General features: G+C 68.2%; 2 protein-coding genes across 2 annotated transcripts; one reads left to right on the forward strand and one right to left on the reverse strand.

Annotated features, from left to right (window-relative positions):
• Positions 1 to 1166: 1166 nt before the first annotated feature.
• On the forward strand, positions 1167 to 5844 carry PSMD8 (proteasome 26S subunit, non-ATPase 8). The gene is made up of 7 exons (XM_066984679.1): positions 1167 to 1349; positions 2714 to 2786; positions 3651 to 3753; positions 3834 to 3999; positions 4075 to 4175; positions 5167 to 5278; positions 5354 to 5844. The coding sequence occupies exons 1-7, from the start codon at positions 1206 to 1208 to the stop codon at positions 5480 to 5482; spliced, it is 828 nt and encodes a 275-aa protein (XP_066840780.1). The 5' UTR covers positions 1167 to 1205; the 3' UTR covers positions 5483 to 5844.
• A 4060-nt stretch (positions 5845 to 9904) lies between these two features.
• RASGRP4 (RAS guanyl releasing protein 4) lies at positions 9905 to 21930 on the reverse strand. The gene is made up of 10 exons (XM_066984689.1): positions 21834 to 21930; positions 20466 to 20623; positions 19631 to 19736; positions 19432 to 19494; positions 18978 to 19109; positions 17282 to 17443; positions 15847 to 16016; positions 15020 to 15134; positions 12312 to 12585; positions 9905 to 9989 (listed from the first exon to the last, which is right to left on the reverse strand). Exons 1-9 carry the CDS (start codon positions 21854 to 21856, stop codon positions 12579 to 12581), a joined length of 936 nt encoding a protein of 311 aa, XP_066840790.1. The 5' UTR covers positions 21857 to 21930; the 3' UTR covers positions 9905 to 9989; positions 12312 to 12578.
• Between the last annotated feature and the right edge of the window lie 401 nt (positions 21931 to 22331).

A 22331-nucleotide genomic window follows, 5' to 3' on the forward strand; every position in this document is an offset into this window, starting at 1 on the left:
GCGGGGCTGTCGTGGCGCTGGTCCCCCCCCGGCCCCCCAAAAAAAAAAACCCCCCCGGGAAGCCGCCGGCTCGCAGCGTGTCTTTGGGGTCGGGGCATATGGGGGGGGGCATAGGGGTCTGGGGGGGCTGGGGACTCTATAGGGGGCTGGGGGTGCTGGGGGGGGTGGGGGGGGGTCTGGGGGACCCCATGGGGGGTGTTTAGGAGTGTATGGGACCCCACAGGGGGCGTATGGGACCCCTATAGGGCTGTATGGTGCCCCCATAGGGCTGTATGAGACCCCCGTAGGGGTGCACGGGACTCCCATATAGGTGTAAGGGACCCCTATAGGGCTGTACAGGACGCAATAGGGCTGTTTGTCCCCCCCCCCCCCCCAAAAGGGGGTGTATGGGCCCCTTATAGGGATGTTTAGGACCCCCATAGGGCTGTATGGGACCCCCGTAGGGGTGCATGGGACTCCATAGAGGTGTAAGGGACCCCTATAGGGCTGTACAGGACGCAATAGGGCTGTATGCCCCCCCCCCCCCCAAAAAAGGGGGTGTATGGGCCCCTTATGGGGATGTTTAGGACCCCCATAGGGCTGTATACACCCCTTATGGTGTATATGGGACCTCTATAAGGGTGTTTAGGACCCCTATGGGGATGCTTAGGGCCCCTCTAGGCTGTACGGGACCCCTACAGGGACGTTTAGGACCCCTGTAGGGCTATATGGGACCCCTATAGGCGGTACGGGCCCCCTGTACGGGTGTTTAGGGCCCCTGTAGGGCTATATGGGATCCCTATAGGCGGTACGGGCCCCCTGTACGGGTGTTTAGGGCCCCTATAGGATGTTTAGGGCCCCTATAGGATGTTTAGGGCCCCTATAGGATGTTTAGGGCCCTGCAGGCCGTACGGGACCCCCCCCATTAGAGTTCAGGGGAGGCCGGGCGTTGCCATGGCGACGGGGGCGGGGTTAAAATGGCGGCGGGGGCGGGGTCACCGTGGCGACGGGGGCGGCCGTCAAGCGAGGCGGGGGGCGGGGCGGGGTTACCATGGCAGCAGGGGGCGTGGTTTAGACGCCGGGGCGCGGTTGCTATGGCAGCAGGGGGCGGGGCTCCGAGGGCGGGCGGGCGTTGCCACGGCAGCGGGGGGGGGGGTGCTGCCGTCAGGCGCGGCGCCGCCGTCGCGCCGCTGTCGCGCGTCGGTGCCGACTCACGGCGGGCGGCCATGGCGGCGGGCGGGCTGGTGCTGAACGGCGCCGAGGCGGGCGGGCTGCGGGCGGCCGCGGGGATGTACGAGCAGCTCAAGGGCGAGTGGGCCCGCAAGAGCCCCAACCTCGGCAAGTGCGGGGAGGCGCTCGGCCGCCTCAAGGTAGCGCGGGGGGGGGGGGGCGCCCGGGGGGGGGCTGGGCCGGGTTTGGGGGTCCCCGGGTTGTATCTGGGGGGGCTCTGAGGGTCCCTGGGCCTTGTTTTGGGGTCCCCGGTTGTATCTGGGGGGGCTCTGAGGGTCCCTGGCCTTGTTTTGGGGTCCCCGGGTTGTATTTGGGGGGGCTCTGAGGGTCCCTGGGCCTTGTTTTGGGGTCCCCGGGTTGTATTTGGGGTCCCTGGGGAGTCTGGGCCGGGATTGGGAGGCCCCGTGGGGCCCCTGGGCCTTGTTTCGGGGTCCCCGGGTTGTATCTGGGGGTCTCTGAGGGTCCCTGGGCCTTGTTTTGGGGTCCCCCGCGTGGGTCTCTATGGGGTCCCTGGGCTGTATTTGGGGTCCCTGGGGGGTCTCTGGGATGTATTTGGGGGTCCCTGGGCCTTGTTTGGGGGTCCCCGGCGGTCTCTGGGTCGGGTTTATGGGTCCCTGGGGGGGCCCGGGCTGGGTTTGGCGGTCCCTTTGCCTTGTTTTGGGGTCCTTGGGCCTTGTATGGGGTCTCAAGGGGTCCCTGGGCCGTGTGTGGGGGTCCCTGGGCCTTGTTTTGGGCTCCTGGGGGTCCCCGAGCCTTTTTTGGGGTCTCTGGGCCTTGTTTGGGGGTCTCTGGGGGTCTCTGGACTGGGTTTGTGGGTCCCTGGGGGTCCCTGGGCCTTTTATGGGGGTCCCCACGGGTCCCTGGGTCGGGTTTGTGGGTCCCTTTGCCTTGTTTTGGGGTCCCTGGGCCTTGTTTGGGGTCTCAGGGGGTTCCTGGGCGGGGTTTGGGGGTCCCTGGGGGTCTCTGAGCTGTATTTGGGGGTCCCGGGCCTTGTTATGGGGTCTCTGGGCCTTGTTTGGGTGTTTCTGGGGGGCCTGGGCCTGGTTTGGGGGTCTCAGGGGGTCTCTTGGCCTTGTTTTGGGGTCCCTGGGGGTCCCTGGGCCGGGTTTGGGGGTCTCTTGGGGTCCCTGGGCCTTGTTTTGGGGTCGCTGGGCCTTGTTTGGGGTCTTAGGAGGTTCCTGGGCTGGGTTTGGGGGTCCCTGCGGGTCTCTGAGCTGTATTTGGGGGTCCTGGGGCCTTGTTATGGGGTCCCTGGGCCTTGTTTGGGGTCCCGGGGGTCCCTGGGCCTTGTTTTGGGCTCTCTGGGGTCCCCGAGCCTTGTTTTGGGGTTTCTGGGTTGTCTTTGGGGGTCCCTGGGCCGCGTTTTGGGGTCTCTGGGCCTTGTTTGGGGGTCTCTGGGGGTCTCTGGACCAGGTTTGCAGGTTCCTGGGGGTCCCGGTGCCCCGTTTTGGGGTCCGGTGCCCCATTTTGGGGTCCCGGTGCCCCCTTTTCCCCCCCCCTGCAGCTGGCCCTGCTGGAGCTGAACTTCCTGCCCACCGGCGGCACGCGGCTCAGCCGGCAGCAGCTCGTGCTGGCGCGTGAGTGGGGGCTTGAGGGGATTTGGGGCCGGGGAGAGGGCCTGGGGGGGCGTTTGGGGTCAGGGAGAGGGGTGTGGGGGGGATTGGGGGGGTTGGGGCCAGGGAGGGGGCTTTGGGGGGGATTTGGGGTCAAGGAGGGGGTTTGGGGGGGATTTGGGGTCGGGGAGGGGGTCTGAAGGGGGGATTTGGGGTTAGGGAGTGGGGTTTGGGGTGGGTTGGGGGGGGATTTGGGGTCGGGAAGGGGGATGGGGGGGATTTGGGGTCAGGGAGGGGGGTTTAGGGTGGGATTTGGGGTCAGGGAGGGGGGTTGGGGTGCGATTTGGGGTTGGGGAGGGGATTTAGGGGGGATTTGGGGTCAGGGAGTAGGGTTTGGGGTGGATTGGGGGGATTTGGGGTCAGGGAGGGGGGTTGGGGTGCGATTTGGGGTTGGGGAGGGGATTTAGGGGGGGGATTTGGGGTCAGGAAGTAGGGTTTGGGGTGGATTGGGGGGGATTTGGGGTCAGGGGCAGGGCCGGGGGTTGGTTTGGGGTCAGGGAGGGGCAGTTGGGTGGGATTTGGGATGGGGTTTGGGTCCCGGGCGGGGATTTGGGTGGGATTTGGGGTGGAGGCGGGGTTTGGGGCGGGATTTGGGGTCGGGGGTGGGATCGGGGGAGGGGATTTAGGGTGGGATTTGGGGTCAGGGACAGGGTTTGGGGGGGGGGGGGGTGGATTTTGGGGGGGGATTTTGGCCGGAATTCGTGATGGAGACAGGCTGGGGGGGGGGGGGGGGGTTGGGACAGAGCCGGGCTTTGGGGGGTAGGGTTTGCGTTGGGGGCGGCGTTCGGGACGGCCCCTGACGTGCCCCCCTTCCGGTGGCCCCCCCAGGGGACATCCTGGAGATCGGGGCGCAGTGGAGCATCCTGCAGAAGGACATCCCCTCCTTCGAGCGCTACATGGCGCAGCTCAAGTGCTACTACTTCGACTACAAGTGGGTCCCCCAAACCCCCGGGGGGGGCCCCAAACCCCCGGCCCTCCCCCAAATAACGGGGACCCCCGACCCCCCCGCAGGGAGGAGCTCCCCGAGTCGGCCTCCAAGCACCAACTCCTCGGCCTCAACCTCCTCTTCCTCCTGTCCCAAAACCGCGTGGCCGAGTTCCACACCGAGCTCGAGCGGCTGCCGGCCAAGGAGATCCAGAGCAACGTCTACATCAAGCACCCCGTGTCCCTCGAGCAGGTCTGGGGGGTCCCCAGCACCTTTGGGTGCCCCCGGGGAGCCTTCGTCCCCTCCTCATCCTCCCCCCCCCCGCAGTACCTGATGGAGGGCAGCTACAACAAGGTGTTCCTGGCCAAGGGCAACATCCCCGCCGAGAGCTACACCTTCTTCATCGACATCCTGCTCGACACCATACGGTCAGAGGCCCCCTTGGGGTCTTCTTCCCCCGTTTAGGGTCGCCCCCCGATTTGGGGTCTCCTTCCTCTCATTTAGGGTCTCCTTTCTCCGTTTGGGGTCTCCTTTCTCCGTTTGGGGTCGTCTTCCTCTCGTTTTGGGTCCCCTACTCGCCCTTCAGGGTCTCCTACCCCCCTTTTAGGGTCGCCCCTGCCTCTGGGGTCACCCCCCGATTTGGGGTCTCCTTCCCCTCATTTAGGGTCTCCTTTCCCCCCTTTTAGAGACTCCTTCCCCTGTTTTTGGGTCTGCTCCCCCCCCTTTTGGGTCTCTTTCCCCCCTTTAGGGTCTCCTTGCTCTCATTTTGGGTCTCCTTTCCCCCACTGTAGGTCTCTTTCCCCCCCATTTGGGGTCTCCTACCCCCATTTAGGGTCGCCCCCCAACTTTTGGGTCTCCTTCCCCCTTTTTGGGTCTCCTTCCCCCCTTTTGGGGTCTCCTTCCCCCCTTTTGGGGTCTCCTTCCCCCATTTAGGGTCTCCTTCCCCCCTTTTTGGGTCTCCTTCCCCCTTTTAGGGTCTCCTTCCCCCTTTTTGGGGTCTCCTTCCCCCTTTTAGGGTCTCCTTCCCCCCTTTTTGGGGTCTCCTTCCCCCCTTTTTGGGGTCTCCTTCCCCCCTTTTTGGGGTCTCCTTCCCCCTTTTTGGGGTCTCCCCCCATTTAGGGTCTCCTTGCTCTCATTTAGGGCCTGCTGTTCCCCTTTTTGGGTCTCCTTCCCCCCTTTTTGGGTCTCCTTCCCCCTTTTAGTGTCCCTTCCCCCCTTTTAGGGTCTCCTTTCCCCCTTTTGCGTCTCCTTTCCATCGTTTTGGGTCTCCTCTCCCCAATTTTGGCTCTCCCCTCCCCTTTTAGGCTCTCCCCCCGCCCCTTTAGGCTCTCCCCTCCCCTTTAGTACCCCAAATAAATTAAAAAAAAAGTCAAAAATAATAAAAAACCCCTTTTAACCCCCCCCTTTCCCCCAAAACAGGGACGAGATCGCCGGCTGCATCGAGAAGGCGTACGAGCAGATCCTCTTCGCCGAGGCCGCCCGCGTCCTCTTCTTCTCCTCCCCCAAAAAAATGACCGAGTACGCCAAAAAGGTACCGAGACCCCCCGAAACCCCCCCGCACCCCTCGGGGCCCCCCCCGGGTTAACGCCCCCCCGTTTCCCCGCAGCGGGGCTGGGTGCTGGGCCCCAGCGGCTGCTACGGCTTCGGGGGCGGCCGCGCAAGGCGGAGGACGCCCCCATCCCCGCGCCCCAGCTGGCCTCGCAGCTCGTCGAGCACGCGCGGCAGCTCGAGATGATCGTCTGAGGGGCGGGGGGCGCCCCACGGACCCCCGGCCGGCCCCCCCCGGCTGGGGGCTCTTTCCCCCCGTTTCGGGTCTCTTTCCCCATTTCGGGTCTCTTTCCCCCCGTTTTGGGTCTCTTTCCCCCGTTTCGGGTCTCTTTCCGTCGTTTTGGGCCTCCTTCCTCTCATTTTAGGGTCCCCCCCCCTCATTTAGGGTCACCTCCCCCGATTTGGGGTCTCCTTTCGCCCTTTGGGGTCTCCTTCCCCTCATTTAGGGTCTCCTTCCCCCCCTTTGGTGTCTCCTGCCCCCAATTTAGGGTCTTCTTCCCCCATTTTGGGTCTCTTTTCCCCGTTTTGGGTCTCCCCCCCCCGGGGTCACCCCCCCCCCGATTTGGGGTCTTCTTCCTCTCATTTGGGGTCTCTTTCCCCCCCATTTAGGGTCTCTCCCCCATTTTAGGTCTCTTCCCCCCCTTTTGGGTCTCCCCCCAATTTGGGCTCTCCCCCCCCCCCCTTTTGGCTCTCCCCCCCATTTGGGGTCTCCTTTCCCCCTTTTGGGGTCTCCTTTCCCCTATTTTGGGTTTCCTTCCCCACATTTAGGGTCTCCCCCTCCTCCAGGGTCGCCCCCGATTTGGGGTCTCCCCCCCCTTTTGGGTCTCCCCCCGCCCATTTAGGGTCTCCCCCCCTTTTGGGGTCCCTCCCCCTTCCCCCCCCGGTGTTTTCTAAGCTATTTAAAGGCTTCTCTCTATGGGGGGGCTGGGGGGGCTCATCCACCCCCCCGTCCCCCCCGTGCCCCCCCCTTCAATAAACCCTGGCTTCTCGCAGCCCCCTTGTCAGTGACCCCTTGGGGCCCCCCAGCCCCGAATTTTCGGTGTCCCCCCCAAATGACGACGCCCCAGCGGCTCCCCGGCTTTTAATGGTTTTTTTTTTGGGGGGGGGGCACAACAGGGGGTATTTGGGGGGGGGGGGGCTCAGGCGCCGTCTCCTCCGTCCTGCTCCCAGCCCCGCAGCACCTCGGGGGGGGGCGCCAGCGACCTGGCCAGCCTGCGGGACACGGGGGGGGGGTCAGAAAGGTGGGGGGGGCACAACCCCCCCAAACCCCCCAGACCCCCCCCCAAACCCCCACTCACCAGGCCCTGACGTTCCTGGGCAGCCGGGGGGGCCGCGGTGCTTGCAGTAGCAGCGGCGGGGGCAGGACCCCCCACCTCGAAGGGGGGCCAGCGGGGAGGGGGGCGGCTCTGCCCCCCCCCGCGCCCCCCCCTCAGGGGGCTGCTTCTGGGGGGGGCGGCGGGGGCTTGGCTTTGGCGCCCCCCTTCGCTTGCCTTTGCCCCGGGCCGGGGGCAGCAGCGGGGGCAGGGGGAGGAGGAGGGGCGGGGGGCGCCCCGTGGGGGGCGAGGGGGGCGCGGCCCCCCCAGGTGGGGCAGAGTGGGGCGGAAGCCGGGGGGGACGCGGGACCCCCGGCCTTGAAGGGGAAGGTGACCAAGGGCCAGGGCGGGGGGATCCCGGGGGGGGCTGGGGGCCCGGGGGCTGTGAGGGGGTCCCCGGGCGGGGTTTGGGGGTCCCAAGGGGGGCTGAGGGGTCCCCGGGGGGCGTGAGGGGTCCCCGGGGGGGGTTTGGGGGTCCCAGGGGGGGCTGAGGGGTCCCCGGGGGGCGTGAGGGGGTCCCCGGGGGGCGTGAGGGGTCCCGGGGGGGTGGGAGGGGGTCCCCGGGTGGGGTTTGGGGGTCCCAAGGGGGGGCTGAGGGGTCCCCGGGGGGCGTGAGGGGTCCCCGGGGGGGTTTGGGGGTCCCAGGGTGGGGCTGGGGGGCCCTGATGGGCGTGAGGGGGTCCCGAGGGGGTGGGAGGGGGTCCCCGGGGGGTTTCGGGGTCCCAGTGGGGGGCTGGGGGGCTCCTGGGGGGCGTGAGGGGGTCCCGGGGGGGGCCGGGCGGTGGCCATGCGGCGCCGGGCGGTGGCTATGGGGCGCTGGGGGTGTCCGTGGGGCGCTGGGGGGTGTCCGTGGGGCGCTGGCTGGTATCTGTGGGGCGCTGGGCGCCACTTGTGGGGTGCTGGCTGGTATCTATGGGGCGCTGGGCACCACTTGTGGGGCGCTGGGCATCGCTTGTGGGGCGCTGGCTGACATCTGTGGGGCGCTGGACACCACTTGTGGGTCGCCGTGGGGTGTCCGTGGGGCGCTGGGCATCACTTGTGGGGTGCCGTGGGGTGTCCGTGGGGCGCCGGGTGTCACTTGTGGGGCGCTGGCTGACATCTGTGGGGCGCTGGACACCACTTGTGGGGCGCTGGGCATCACTTGCGGGGCGCTGGCTGCCATCTGTGGGTTGCTGGACACCACTTGTGGGTTGCTGGACACCACTTGTGGGGCGCTGGACACCACTTGTGGGGCGCTGGCTGACATCTATGGGGCGCTGGGTGTCACTTGTGGGGCGCTGGATACCACTTGTGGGGCGCCGTGGGGTGTCCGTGGGGGCGCTGGGCATCGCTTGTGGGGCGCTGGACACCGCTTGTGGGGCGCTGGGCATCGCTTGTGGGGTGCTGGACACCGCTTGTGGGGCGCTGGGCGTCACTTGTGGGGCGCTGTCCGCCATCTATGGAGCTCTGGACGTCACTTGTGGGGCGCCGTGGGGTGTCCGTGGGGCTCTGGACACCACTTGTGGGGCGCTGGAGGTCACTTGTGGGGCGCTGGACACTGCTTGTGGGGCGCCGGGGGCCGCTTGTGGGGCGCTGGCTGACATCTGTGGGGCGCTGGGCATCACTTGTGGGGCGCTGGACGTCACTTGTGGGGCGCTGGCTGCCATCTGTGGGGCGCTGGACACCACTTGTGGGGCGCTGTCCGCCATCTATGGAGCTCTGGACGTCACTTGTGGGGCGCCGTGGGGTGTCCGTGGGGCGCTGGACGTCACTTGTGGGGCGCTGGCTGACATCTGTGGGGCGCTGGGCACCGCTTGTGGGGCGCTGCGTGGCATCCCTGGGGAGCTCAGCACCACTTGTGGGGTGCTGGACACCACTTGTGGGGCGCTGGCTGACATCTGTGGGGCGCTGGGTGTCACTTGTGGGGCGCTGGATACCACTTGTGGGGCGCCGTGGGGTGTCCGTGGGGCGCTGGACACCACTTGTGGGGCGCTGTCCGCCATCTATGGGGCGCTGGGCATCACTTGTGGGGCGCTGGGGGCCGCTTGTGGGGCGCCGGGGGTGTCGGTGGGGCCGCGGCCCTGCCCCTCCTCTTCCTCGGTGCCGCCCCCCCGGGCCCCCCTCCCGGCCCCGGCTGCCGTGGGGGGGGGGGGCTCGGGGGCAGCCCCTGGGGGGGGGGTCCCGCTGCCCCCGGGTCCCCCCCGGCTCGGGGGGGCTGCGGGGGGGGCGCCCCCGGGGGGGCTGCTTGGCCTTGGCCGCCTCCGGCTGCGCGTTGCCCATGGGGGCTGCGGGGGGCTCCGCTGGCTCCTGTTATGGGGGGGAGGGGGGGCATTGCGGGGGGGAGCTGAGACCCCTACCCCCCCATCACCCCCCCCCCCACCCCAATTGCCCCCCCGTGCCCCCCCTTCTCCATCGCCCCCCACCCCCATTGCCCCCCCCCCCCCACCGCCCCTTTTACCCCCCCCGCCCCTTTTACCCCCCCCCCATCGCCCCCCCCCCCCCCCCCCCCCCCCCCCCCACCCCCCCAACCCCCCCGTACCCCTCTCCCCCCATCCCCATTTCCCCCCCCCCCCCCCCCCCCCCCTACCGCCAGCGGCCAGGAACGGCCCCAACGGTGTTATGGGGGGGGCGGAACACGCCTTGGGGGGGGCGGCGGGGGGGGAATGCGTCGGCCCCCCCGGCCCCCCCCCTCCTCGGGCCCCTTCCCTGCGCCCCGGGGGGGGTCGTGACCCCCTTTATTTGGGGCCGGGGGGGTCAGGACCCCTTTTATTTGGGGCTGGGGGGGCCGGGGGGGGGGGTCGGGACCCCCTTTATTTGGGGGGTCGCGACCCCCTTTATTTGGGGGGGGTCGCGGAGGCTCAGGGCCCCCATGGCCCCCAGCGGGGGGCGCAGCCGCCGGTTCTCCTCCAGCAGCCGGTCCCGCTCCTGTGGGGCGGGGGGGCGTTAAATGGGGGGGGGGGCATTGCACCCCCTGGGGGTCGTTGCACCAGGGGGGGCCTCGCACGCGCGCGTGCCCCACTCACCTCCCGCAGCTGCGCCAGCTCCTCCAGCAGCGCGGGGGGGGGCGCTGGTGCAAGGGGGGGGCGGTGCAAGGCGGGGCCCCCCCCGGGCCCCCCCCCCCGGCTCCGTTTGGGTCCAGGCGTCCCGGCGGGGCCCCCCCGCGAGGAAGACCCCGTCCTCGTCCTCGTCCTCCCCGCTGGGGGGGGCCGGGGGGGCTGGGGGGAGGGGGGGGATTGGGGGGGTTATTGGGGGGTGGGGGGTTTTTAGGGGTGGGGGTGATTTGGGGGGGTTCCTGGGGGTTCCTGGGGGTGCCCCCCTCACCGGGACGCGCGTGCAGCCGGGCTCGCGGGCGTGCGAGAGCTCGAACAGCTCCTCCTCCGTGTGCAGCGCGTCCAGGGACAGCTGGGGGGCGCGGGCGGGTGGGTGGGTGGGTGGGTGCCCCTTGCGCGCCCCCCCCATGACCCCCCCAGACCCCCTCCTACCACACGCCCCCCCTCACCGCCAGCAGCCGCAGCAGCTGGGGGTCGGCACGGAAGGGGGCGCGAGGCGCTGCAGGGCCCGCAGGTTGCCCCCATAACCCCCATAATGACCCCCTAACCCCCCATAATGACACCGTAACCCCCCCATAATGACCCCATAACCCCCCCCATAACCCCCCTCATGACCCCATAACTCCCCCCAATGACCCCCTAACCCCCATAATGACCCGCTAACCCTCCCATAATGACCCCATAACCCCCATAATGACCCCATAACCCCCCAATGACCCCATAACCCCCATAACGACCCCATAACCCCCATAACGACCCCCTAACCCCCCGTAACCCCCCATAATCCCCCCCCCTCACCGCCAGCAGCTGCAGCAGCTGGGGGTTGGCCTGGAAGGGGGCGCGAGGCGCTGCAGGGCCCGCAGGTCCCCCGTATGACCCCCCCCATGACCCCCTAACCCCCATAATGACCCCCTAACCCCCCCCATGACCCCATAACCCCCCCATGACCCCATAACCCCCATAATGACCCCCTAACCCCCCCATAATGACCCCATAACCCCCATAATGACCCCATAACCCCCCCATAACCCCCTCATGACCCCATAACCCCCATAATGACCCCATAACCCCCCAATGACCCCCTAACCCCCATAATAACCCCCTAACCCCCCATAATGACCCCATAACCCCCCCGTAACCCCCCCATGACCCCATACCCCCCCTCATGACCCGATAACCCCCCATAATGACCCCCTAACCCCCCCATGACCCCATAACCCCCATAATGACCCCCTAACCCCCCATAATGACACCGTAACCCCCCCATAATGACCCCATAACCCCCCATAACCCCCCTCCATGACCCCATAACCCCCATAATGACCCCATAACCCCCCCATAATGACCCCATAACCCCCCCATAACCCCCCCATGACCCCCTAACCCTCCCATAATGACCCCATAACCCCCCCAATGACCCCATAACCCCTCCATAATGACCCCATAACCCCCATAATGACCCCATAACCCCCCCATGACCCCATAACCCCCCCATGACCCCATAACCCCCATAATGACCCCCTAACCCCCCCATAATCCCCCCCCTCACCGCCAGCAGCCGCAGCAGCTGGGGGTCGGCGCGGAAGGGGGCGCGAGGCGCTGCAGGGCCCGCAGGTCCCCCCTATGACCCCCCCATGACCCCCTAACCCCCATAATGACCCCATACCCCCCGATGACCCCCTAACCCTCCCAATGACCCCCTAACCCTCCCATAATGACCCCATAACCCCCCAATGACCCCATAACCCCCTCCATGACCCCATAACCCCCCATAATGACCCCATAACCCCCCAATGACCCCATAACCCCCCATAATGACCCCATACCCCCCGATGACCCCATAACCCTCCCAATGACCCCCTAACCCTCCCATAATGACCCCATAACCCCCCAATGACCCCATAACCCCCTCCATGACCCCATAACCCCCCATAATGACCCCATAACCCCCCAATGACCCCATAACCCCCCATAATCCCCCCCTCACCGCCAGCAGCCGCAGCAGCTGGGGGTCGGCGCGGAAGGGGGCGCGAGGCGCTGCAGGGCGCGCAGGTTCCCCCCCGTATGACCCCCCCATGACCCCCTAACCCCCATAATGACCCCCTAACCCTCCCATAATGACCCCATAACCCCCCAATGACCCCATAACCCCCATAATGACCCCATAACCCCCCCATAATGACCCCATAACCCTCCCATAATGACCCCATAACCCCCCCATGACCCCATAACCCCCCATAATGACCCCATAACCCCCATAATGACCCCATAACCCCCCCATGACCCCATAACCCCCCCCATGACCCCATAACCCCCATAATGACCCCATAACCTCCCCATGACCCCATACCCCCCATAATGACCCCATAACCCCACCCCAATGACCCCCTAACCCCCATAATGACCCCATAACCCCCATAATGACCCCATAACCCCCCCCATGACCCCATAACCCCCCCATGACCCCATAACCCCCCATGACCCCATAACCCCCATAATGACCCCATAACCTCCCCATGACCCCATACCCCCCATAATGACCCCATAACCCCACCCCAATGACCCCCTAACCCCCATAATGACCCCATAACCCCCATAATGACCCCATAACCCCCCCCCATGACCCCATAACCCCCATAACGACCCCCTAACCCCCCCATAATCCCCCCCTCACCGCCAGCAGCCGCAGCAGCTGGGGGTCGGCGCGGAAGGGGGCGCGAGGCGCTGCAGGGCGCGCAGCTCGCGGGCGTGCTGGTAGAGGCCGAGCAGCTTGGGCAGGTGCAGGCGGCCCCCGGGCAGGCGGCCGGGCAGCGCCGCGTCCAGCGCCGCCAGGTCCTTGAGGTGCACGGGCAGCAGCGGCAGCCGGAACCCGCGGCAGGCCGCGAACGCCCGCCGGTACGCCCGAAGTTGCCCCGCGACGACACCAGCTCCGCCATGGCGCTCAGGGTCTGCCCGGGGGGGGGGGGTGAGTGTGCAACGGGTGTGTGCGCTGCGTGTGCCCTGCGTGTGCCCCTACGTGCGCCCCTTGTGCCCCTACGTGTGCTCTGCGTGTGCCCCTACGTGCACCCCTTGTGCCCCTACGTGCGCCCTTGTGCCCCTACGTGTGCCCCTTGTGCCCTACGTGTGCCCCTTGTGCCCTACGTGCACCCCTTGTGCCCCTACGTGTGCCCCTCGTTCCTCTACGTGTGCCCCTTGTGTCCCTACGTGTGCCCCCTGTGCCCCATTTGTCCCCATGTGTGCCCCTCGTGCCCCTATGTGCGCCCCTCATGCCCCTACGTGTGCCCCTTGTGCCCTACGTGTGCCCCTTGTGCCCTACGTGCACCCCTTGTGCCCTACGTGTGCCCCTTGTGTCCCTGCGTGTGCCCCCTGTGCCCCATTTGTCCCCCTATGTGTGCCGCTACGTGCGCCCCTTGTGCCCTATGTGCACCCCTTGTGCTCTAGGTGTGCCCCTCGTGCCCCTACGTGCGCCCCTTGTGCCCTACGTGCGCCCCTTGTGCCCTACGTGTGCCCCTTGTGCCCTACGTGTGCCCCTTGTGCTCTAGGTGTGCCCCTTGTGTCCCTACGTGTGCCCCTTGTGCCCCATTTGTCCCCCTACGTGCACCCCTTGTGCCCTACGTGTGCCCCTTGTGCCCTACGTGTGCCCCTTGTGCTCTAGGTGTGCCCCTCGTGCCCCTACGTGCGCCCCTTGTGCCCCTACGTGTGCCCTGCACGTGTGCCCCTTGTGCCCTACGTGCGCCCCTTGTGCCCTACGTGTGCCCCTTGTGCCCTACATGTGCCCCTTGTGCCCTACGTGTGCCCCTTGTGCCCTACGTGCGCCCCTTGTGCCCCTACGTGTGCCCCTTGTGCCCCACGTGCGCCCCTTGTGCCCCACGTGCGCCCCTTGTGCCCTACATGTGCCCCTTGTGCCCCTACGTGTGCCCCTTGTGCTCTAGGTGTGCCCCTTGTGCCCTACGTGTGCCCCTTGTGCCCCTACATGTGCCCCTTGTGCCCCACGTGTGCCCCTTGTGCCCTACGTGCGCCCCTTGTGCTCTAGGTGTGCCCCTTGTGCCCCACGTGTGCCCCTTGTGCCCTACGTGTGCCCCTTGTGCCCTACGTGTGCCCCTACGTGCGCCCCTTGTGCCCCTACGTGCGCCCCTTGTGCCCCACGTGTGCCCCTACGTGTGCCCCTTGTGCCCTACGTGTGCCCCTTGTGCCCCTACGTGTGCCCCTTGTGCCCCTACGTGTGCCCCTTGTGCCCTACGTGCGCCCCTTGTGCCCCTACGTGTGCCCCTTGTGCCCCTACGTGCGCTGCTCGTGCCCCATTTGTCCCCCTATGTGTGCCCCTTGTGCCCCATGTGCCCTGTGTGTGCCCCTTGTGCCCCCCCATGTGCCCCCATGTGTGCCCTTGTGCCCCACGTGTCCCCCTACGTGTGCCCCTCGTGCCCCTATGTGTGCCCCTCGTGCCCCTACGTGCGCCCCTTGTGCACAACGTGTGCCCTGCATGTGCCCCTCGTGCCCCATTTGTCCCCCTACGTGTGCCCCTTGTGCTCTAGGTGTGCCCCTTGTGCCCCTACGTGTGCCCCTTTTGCGCCATTTGTCCCCCTACGTGTGCCCCCTGTGCCCTGTTTGTCCCCTTATGTGTGCCCCTACGTGTGCCCCTTGTGCCCTACGTGTGCCCCTTGTGCTCTAGGTGTGCCCCTCATGCCCCTACGTGTGCCCCTTGTGCCCTACGTGTGCCCCTCATGCCCTACATGTGCCCCTTGTGCCCTACGTGCACCCCTTGTGCTCTAGGTGCGCCCCTTGTGCCCCATTTGTCCCCCTACTTGTGCCCCTCGTGCCCCTACGTGTGTCATGTGCCCCTTGTGCCCCCCCTTGTGCCCTACGTGTGCCCCTCGTGCCCCTTCGCGTGCCCCTTGGGCTCTGGGTGCGCCCCTTGTGCACCACGTGTCAGCCAGGTGTGCCCCCACGTGTGCCCCTTGTGCGCTGCACGTGTCCTGAGTGTGCCCTGCCCCTGCCCCTTGTGCCCCGTGCGTGCCCCTCGTGGCCCATTTGTCCCCCTGTGTGCCCCGTGTGCCCCTTGTGCCCCCCCATGTGCACCACGTGTGCCCCTCGTGCCCCTCTGTGTGCCCTTGTGCCCCGCGTGTCCCCCTACGTGTGCCCTTGTGCTCCAGGTGTGCCCCCAGGACCCCCTTTCCCCCTTACCCCCCCAAGCCCCCCCGAACCCTCTTTCCCCCCTTTACCCCCCAGGACCCCCTTAACCCCCCAAGACCTCCCCAGGACCCTCCCGGGACCCCCCAGGACCCCCCCAGGACTCCCTAAGAACCTCCTTGCCCCCCCCCCAGCCTCCCCCATGACCCCCGGCCCCCCCCGGCCCCCCCGGCCCCCCCCGGCCCCCCCGCGCACCTTGGCCACCTCGGGGGGCAGCAGGGCCTGCGTGTGGCGGAGGCGCGAGACGGAGCTGTGGCACAGCCCCCACCACCGCCATCAGCGTGTTGAAGTTCTGCAGCTCCAGCAGCTTCTGGGGGGGCGTGCGGGTGAGCCCCCCGTACCCCATTACCTCCCATACCCCGTTGCCCCCCCATTCCCCCATTGCCCCCTATTACCCCGTAGCCCCCCCGTTCCCCCTATTCACCCCACCCCCCCCATTGCCCCCCTATTACCCCCTTGCCCCCCATTCCCCCCATTCCCCCACTGCCCCCCATTCCCCCCATTCCCCCACTCCCCCCATTCCCCCCATTCCCCCTTTACCCCCCATTCTCCCCATTGCCCCCTATTACCCCATAGCCCCCCTGTTCCCCCCATTGACCCCACTCCCCCCATTGCCCCCCTATTGCCCCCTTCCCCCCATTGCCCCCCCATTCCCCCACTGCCCCCCCATTCCCCCCATTCCCCCATTGCCCCCCCATTGCCCCCCCATTCCCCCACTGCCCCCCCATTCCCCCCATTCCCCCATTGCCCCCCCATTGCCCCCCCATTCCCCCTTTACCCCCCATTGCCCCCTATTACCCCGTAGCTCCCCGTTCCCCCCATTGACCCCACTCCCCCATTGCCCCCCCATTGCCCCCCCTTCCCCCCCATTCCCCCACTGCCCCCCATTCCCCCGCTCCCCCCATTTCCCCCCATTTCTCCCCATTTCCCCCCATTTCCCCCATCCCCCCGTTCCCCCCCATTCCCCCCCCCCCAGCACCCCACCACCCCCCCGCCCCCCGCCCCCCCGTGCCCCCCCCCACCTGGGTGGTGCGGGTGAGCTTGGCCACGGCCTGTGCGCGCTGGGGGCCGTGGGGGCTGAGCACCAGGAGCTGCACCCACTGGCACACCCCGTTGCACAGCGCCACGGCGCGCTCCAGCGCGGGGCTGCCCTGCGCCCCCCCCGCTGCACGTAGCGCCGCCAGTCCTGGCACTGGGACACGGACACCCCCCCCGCCGTCAGGGCGCCCGGGGGCACCCAGCACGGCACCCCGAGGACCCCCGGCACCCATCATAGCACCCAAAGGCCCCCCAGCACCCATCACAGCGCCCCGTTGCCCCTCCCAGCACCCAGCACAGCACCCCAAGGCCCCCATGCCCCCATCAGCACCTCCATTCCCCCCCAGTGCCCCGTGACCCCCCAATGACCCCATGACCCCCCGTGACCCCCCATGACCCCACGGCCCCCCATGACCTCTCCAGCCCCCCCGCCCCCCCCATGACCCCAAGCACCCCCATAACCCCCCAGACCCCACAGCCCCGTACTTCCCCCAGCCCCCTGCGCTCCCCAGACCCCCCCCTTACCCCCCTGCCCCCCCATACCCCCCTGCCCAATACCCTCCCCAATACCCCCCTATACCCCCCATCCCCCATGCCCCCCATAGCCCCCCAGGCCCCCCCATACCCCCTTTACCCCCCCAAACCCCCTCCCACCCCCCATCCCCCTTCTATATCCCCCCCACCCCCCATAGCCCCCTAGGCCCCCCCATCCCCCCACCCCCCATCCCCCTCACCCCCCCATACCCCCCATAGCCCCCCCATACCCCCCATACACCCCCCACCCCCCATGCCCCCCAGGCCCCCCCTATACCCCTCATCCCCCATACCCCCATAGCCCCCCAGGCCCCCTCATAGCCCCCCCAGCCCCTCACGCACCCCCCAATCCCCCACCCCCCATCCCCCTCACCCCCCCGTACCCCCCATACCCTCCCCAGGCCCCCCATACCCCCTTTATGCCCCCCGGCCCCCCTACACACTCCATACCCCCACCCCCCATGCCCCCCATAGCCCCCCAGGCCCCCCATACCCCCTTTACCCCCCCCATACCCCCCCATCTCCCCACCCCCCATCCCCCTCACCCCCCCCCATGCCCCCACAGGCCCCCCCATACCCCATTTATGCCCCCCAGCCTCCCCCACACCCCCCATACCCCTCCTATAACCCCCCACCAGCCCCCCCATGCCCCTCCCCAGCCCCCCATGCCCCCATCAGCACCTCCATTCCCCCCAGTGCCCCGTGACCCCCCATGACCCCACGACCCCCCATGACCTCTCCAGCCCCCCACGCCCCCCCATACCCCCCCTGCCCCCCCGTGCCCCCCCCCATAGGCCCCCCCATACCCCCTTAACCCCCCCCCACCCCCCCCATCCCCCCACCCCCACCCCCCCACAGCCCCCCCATCCCCCTGCCCCCCCGCACCGAGAGGCGGCAGAAGGCGCGGTGCTCCAGGCAGCTGAGCTGCTGCGCCAGCTGCGCCGCGTCCAGGCGGTCGAAGAGCAGCGAGAGCTTGCGCTTGGGGCTGCCCCCGGGCGTGCCGGGGGCCGGGGGGCGCGGCGCGGCCAGGCGGGCGGCGGCAGCAGCCTGCAGCGGGGGGGCACACGCGCGTGCACCGTGCGCGAACAGGCAGCGTGCACCGCCGCTCGCATGCAGAGGCACCGTGCGTGCACGTGCACCATGCGCACATTGCTTGCACGCCCATGCACTGTGCACGTGTTGCTTGCACGCCCATGCACCGTGCACGCATTGCTTGCACGCCCATGCACCGTGCACGCATTGCTTGCACGCACATGCACTGTGCATGCACTGCTTGCATGCACGTGCCCCATGCGCACACATGCTCCATGCGCATGTTGCTTGCACACTCATGCGCTGTGCACGCATTGCTTGCACATACCTGCCCCATGCGTGCACTGCTTGCACACAAGTGCACGACCCTGTGCACATGTTGCTTGCACGCACATACCCCATGCGTGCACTGCTGGCACACACAGGCACAACCCCATGCACATGTTGCTTGCACGCACTTGCCCCATGCATGCACTGCTTGCACGCATGTGCACAGCCCCATGCATGCACGGCTTGCACACACATGCCCCATGCATGCACTGCTTGCACACACGTGCATCAGTCTCATGCATGCACCGCTTGCACACACATGCCCCATGCATGCACTGCTTGCACACACGTGCACAGCCCCATGCATGCACGGCTTGCACGCACATGCCCCATGCATGCACTGCTTGCACACACGTGCACAGCCCCATGCATGCACCACTTGCACGCACATGCCCCATGCATGCACTGCTTGCACACACATGCACAGCCCCATGCATGCACCCGCTTGCACAAACATGCCCCATGCATGCACCGCTTGCACACACATGCACAGCCCCCATGCATGCACGGCTTGCACACACATGCCCCATGCATGCACTGCTTGCACACATGTGCATCAGTCTCATGCATGCACCGCTTGCACACACATGCCCCATGCATGCACTGCTTGCACACACGTGCACAGCCCCATGCATGCACGGCTTGCACGCACATGCCCCATGCATGCACTGCTTGCACACACGTGCACAGCCCCATGCATGCACTGCTTGCACACACATGCCCCATGCATGCACTGCTTGCACACACGTGCACAGCCCCATGCATGCACCACTTGCACGCACATGCCCCATGCATGCACTGCTTGCACACACATGCACAGCCCCATGCATGCACTGCTTGCACAAACATGCCCCATGCATGCACTGCTTGCACACACATGCACAGCCCCATGCATGCACCGCTTGCACAAACATGCCCCATGCATGCACTGCTTGCACACACATGCACAGCCCCATGCATGCACCGCTTGCACAAACATGCCCCATGCATGCACTGCTTGCACACACGTGCACAGCCCCACGCATGCACGGCTTGCACGCACATGCACCACGGATGCTTTGCTTGCACGCACGCACAGCCCCACGCACACCCCGCTGCACGCCCACCCCCACCCTGCTTGCACACACACGTGCGCAGCCCCCCCCTGCCCAGCCTCCTTTTGCCCCCACGCCCCCCCCTCGCCCCCTCCCGCCTTGCACACGCGCGTGCTCGCCCTTACACGTGGCTGGTGTCCAGCAGGCGCGCGTGCCCCTCGCGCCCCTCGTGCAGCGCCGCGCGCCGCAGCTCCGCCGCCACCTCCGCCAGCGCCGGCTCCAGCAGGAACGAGTCGGGGTGCTGCAGCGCCCAGTGCCTGGGGGGGGGCACGGGGGGTGTGAGGGCACGGGGGGGGGGGACACGGGGTGGGGACAGGGGTTGGGGACACAGGGGGGGGACACGGGGTGGGCTGGGGACGTGGGGACGTGGGGCACAAGGAGCACAAGGGGACCTGGGAGGGGGACGCAAGGTGGGCTGGGGGACACGGGGTGCCAAATGGGGGACACGGGGGGGGACACGACCACGCGGGGGGACACAGGACAACCCGGGGGGGGGGACACAGGACGACCCGGGGGGGGGACACAGGACAGCCCGGGGGGGGGACACAGGACGACCCGGGGGGGGGACACCCGTCTCACCGCACGAAGTGGCAGACGCGCAGCGCCCGCTCCTCCCGCCCGTCCCGCAGCGCCTCCTGGTACGTGGCTGCCAGTCAAGGCCCCTCGTGCGCTGAGCACCCCGACACCCCCCGGGCCCCCCCAAAACCCCCCAAAACCCCCCAACCCCCCTCCCCAACACCCCCCCCACCCCCCCCAAGGCCCCCCCCAGGCAGGATATAGGGCGAGGAGGCGCCGCGCCAGCTCTGCCGAGGGCACGACCCAGCCGTGCGTGGTCAGCGTCAGGTCCACCGCGTACTCGCCGCCGTGCAGGCGCCCGTCAGGGTCTGGGGGCGAAGCCCCCCCCAGGCACCGTCACCCCCCCCCCGGCACCGGGATGTGGGCCCAGCTCGGGGGGGGGACGGGGATTTGGGGTGGGGGCGGACGGAGGGGTTGGAGGGGACGGGGAAGCCGTGGGGATGGGGAACCGTGGGGGTGGGTTCCCCGGGGGATTTGGGAGCCAGGGGATTTGGGATCCATGGGGTGGGGAACCCACGGGGATGGGGAAGCCGGGGGATTTGGGATCCAAGGGGCGTGGGACCCATGGGGATTTGGGATCCAAGGGTTTTGGGATCCAGGGCGTATAGGATCGAGGGGATGTGGGACCCCAGGAATGCGGGACCTGTGGGGATGGGGAACCAACGGGGATTTGGGATCCGAGGGGTTTGAGATTCAAGGGGTTTGGGATCCGAGGGACGTGGGATCCGAGGGATTTGGGATCTGAGGGATTTGGGATCCGAGGGATTTGGGATCTGAGGGATTTGGGATCCGAGGGATGTGGGATCCGAGGGATTTGGGATCTGAGGGATTTGGGATCCACGGGGTGGGGAACCCATGGGGATGGGGAACCCACGGGGATGGGATACCCAAGGGATTTGGGATCTGTGGGGTGTGGGACCCACGGGGCTGGGACACCCAAGGGTCACAGGACCCAAGGGCTGGGACACCCAGGGGCTGGGACACCCAAGGGCCGCAGCACCCAAGGGCCGCGGGGGCCGCGGCGGCGCCGCGCTCACCGAAGGCGTCGAGGCAGCGCTCCAGCAGCTGCTCCAGGCTGCAGGCCTGCGGCAGGTCCCCGAGCCCGGCGCTGGCCATGGCCTGGCCGATCTCCCGCGCCGTGGGGCACGTCAGCCGCCGCCGGCATGGCCGCCGCGCCTTCGCCCCCCCGGGCTTCCTGCGGCACCGGGGCGCTCAGCGCCACCGCGCACCCCCCCCCCCCCCCCGCCCTCACCGGCACCCGGCGCGGCGCCGTGGGGCCGGCCCCACACATTGTATGGTGCCGTGGGGCCGGCCCCATATATTGTATGGGGCCGTGGGGCTGGCCCCACACATTGTATGGTGCCATGGGGCTGGCCCCCCACATTTCATGGTGCTGTGGGGCTGGCCCCACATATTCTGCAATGCCATGGGGCTGGCCCCACACATTGAGTGATGCCATGGGGCTGGCCCCACATATTGCACAGTGCTGTGGGGCTGGCCCCACATATTGCACGGCGCCATGGGGCTGGCCCCACACATTCTGCAATGCCATGGGGCTGGCCCCACATATTGCACGGTGCCATGGGGCTGGCCCCACACATTCTGCAATGCCATGGGGCTGGCCCCACATATTGCATGGTGCCATGGGGCTGGCCCCCCACATTTCACGGCGCCGTGGGGCTGGCCCCCCACATTGAGTGATGCCATGGGGCTGGCCCCACATATTGTATGGCGCCATGGGGCCAGCACCACATATTCTGCAATGCTATGGGGCTGGCCCCACATATTGCACGGCGCCATGGAGCTGGCCCCACATATTGCACAGTGCCATGGGGCTGGCCCCCCACATTGAGTGATGCCGTGGGGCTGGCCCCCCACATTTCACGGTGCCGTGGGGCTGGCCCCCCACATTGCGCGGCGCCCCATGGCGGCACTTCCCCTCCCGGCACCGCTTGCCCAACGCTCTTCCGGGGGGGGGGCGGGCGGCCGCCGTGGGGCCCCCCCAAAACGCCGCCGCGGGGCCGTCGCCGTGACCCCAACCCCCGGTGTGGGGCGCGGGGTCCCCCCCCCCGTGGGGACGGGGAGGCGCCGGCTGCTGGCACTGGGCCCCAGTTTGGGGATGGAGCTGGGCCCCAGTTTGGGGGCGAGACTGGTCCCAGTTTGGGGCCAAAGCGGCCGTATTGGGGGCACATCCTGGTCCCAGTTTGGGAGCGGAACTGGTCCCAGTTGAAGGTGGGAGCGGGTCCCAGTTGACGCCGAGGGTCACAGCCCAGTGCCACAAACTGGTCCCAGTTTGGGAGCCGAACTGGTCCCGGAGCAGGACAGGGACGGACGGGGGGGGCCGCACAGCTCCCACCCTCAGCCCCCCCCCCCCGAGCCCCCCCCCCAGCCCCCCCAGCACCCACCTCTTGCCGTCCCCGGGGTCCATGGCTCGGCGCCCCCCCGCGCGCCCCCCGCCCGCTCCCAGTCCCCGGCAGGAACTGGGCGAAGGAGGAACTGGGTGATGTCAGCCCCGGGGGGGGGCCACGGCACCGCGCCCCCACGGCGCCCGCCGGACCCCCCCGTGTCGGGGTCCCCCCCCCCCCCCATTGCGGGACCCCAAAATCGCTGGGGTCCCCCCCAATTGTAAGGGGTCCCCCCCATTTCTGTGCCCCCCCCATTGCCATGGACCCCCCCCATTGCTGTGCCCCCCCCAGTTGCCAGGGGTCCCCCCCCATTTATCAGGGCCCCCCCATTTATCAGGGGCCCCCCCATTGCTGTGGGAACCCCCATTGCTGTGCCCCCCCCCCCCAGTTGCCAGGGGAGCCCCCCCCATTTCTGCCCCCCCCCAATTGCCAGGGACCCCCCCCATTTATCAGCCCCCCCCCCTTTCCCTGTGACCCCCCCCGTGCCACCCACCCCCA

Source organism: Anser cygnoides, chromosome 29, assembly GCF_040182565.1.
Source record: "Anser cygnoides isolate HZ-2024a breed goose chromosome 29, Taihu_goose_T2T_genome, whole genome shotgun sequence".
Classification (NCBI taxonomy): domain Eukaryota; kingdom Metazoa; phylum Chordata; class Aves; order Anseriformes; family Anatidae; genus Anser; species Anser cygnoides.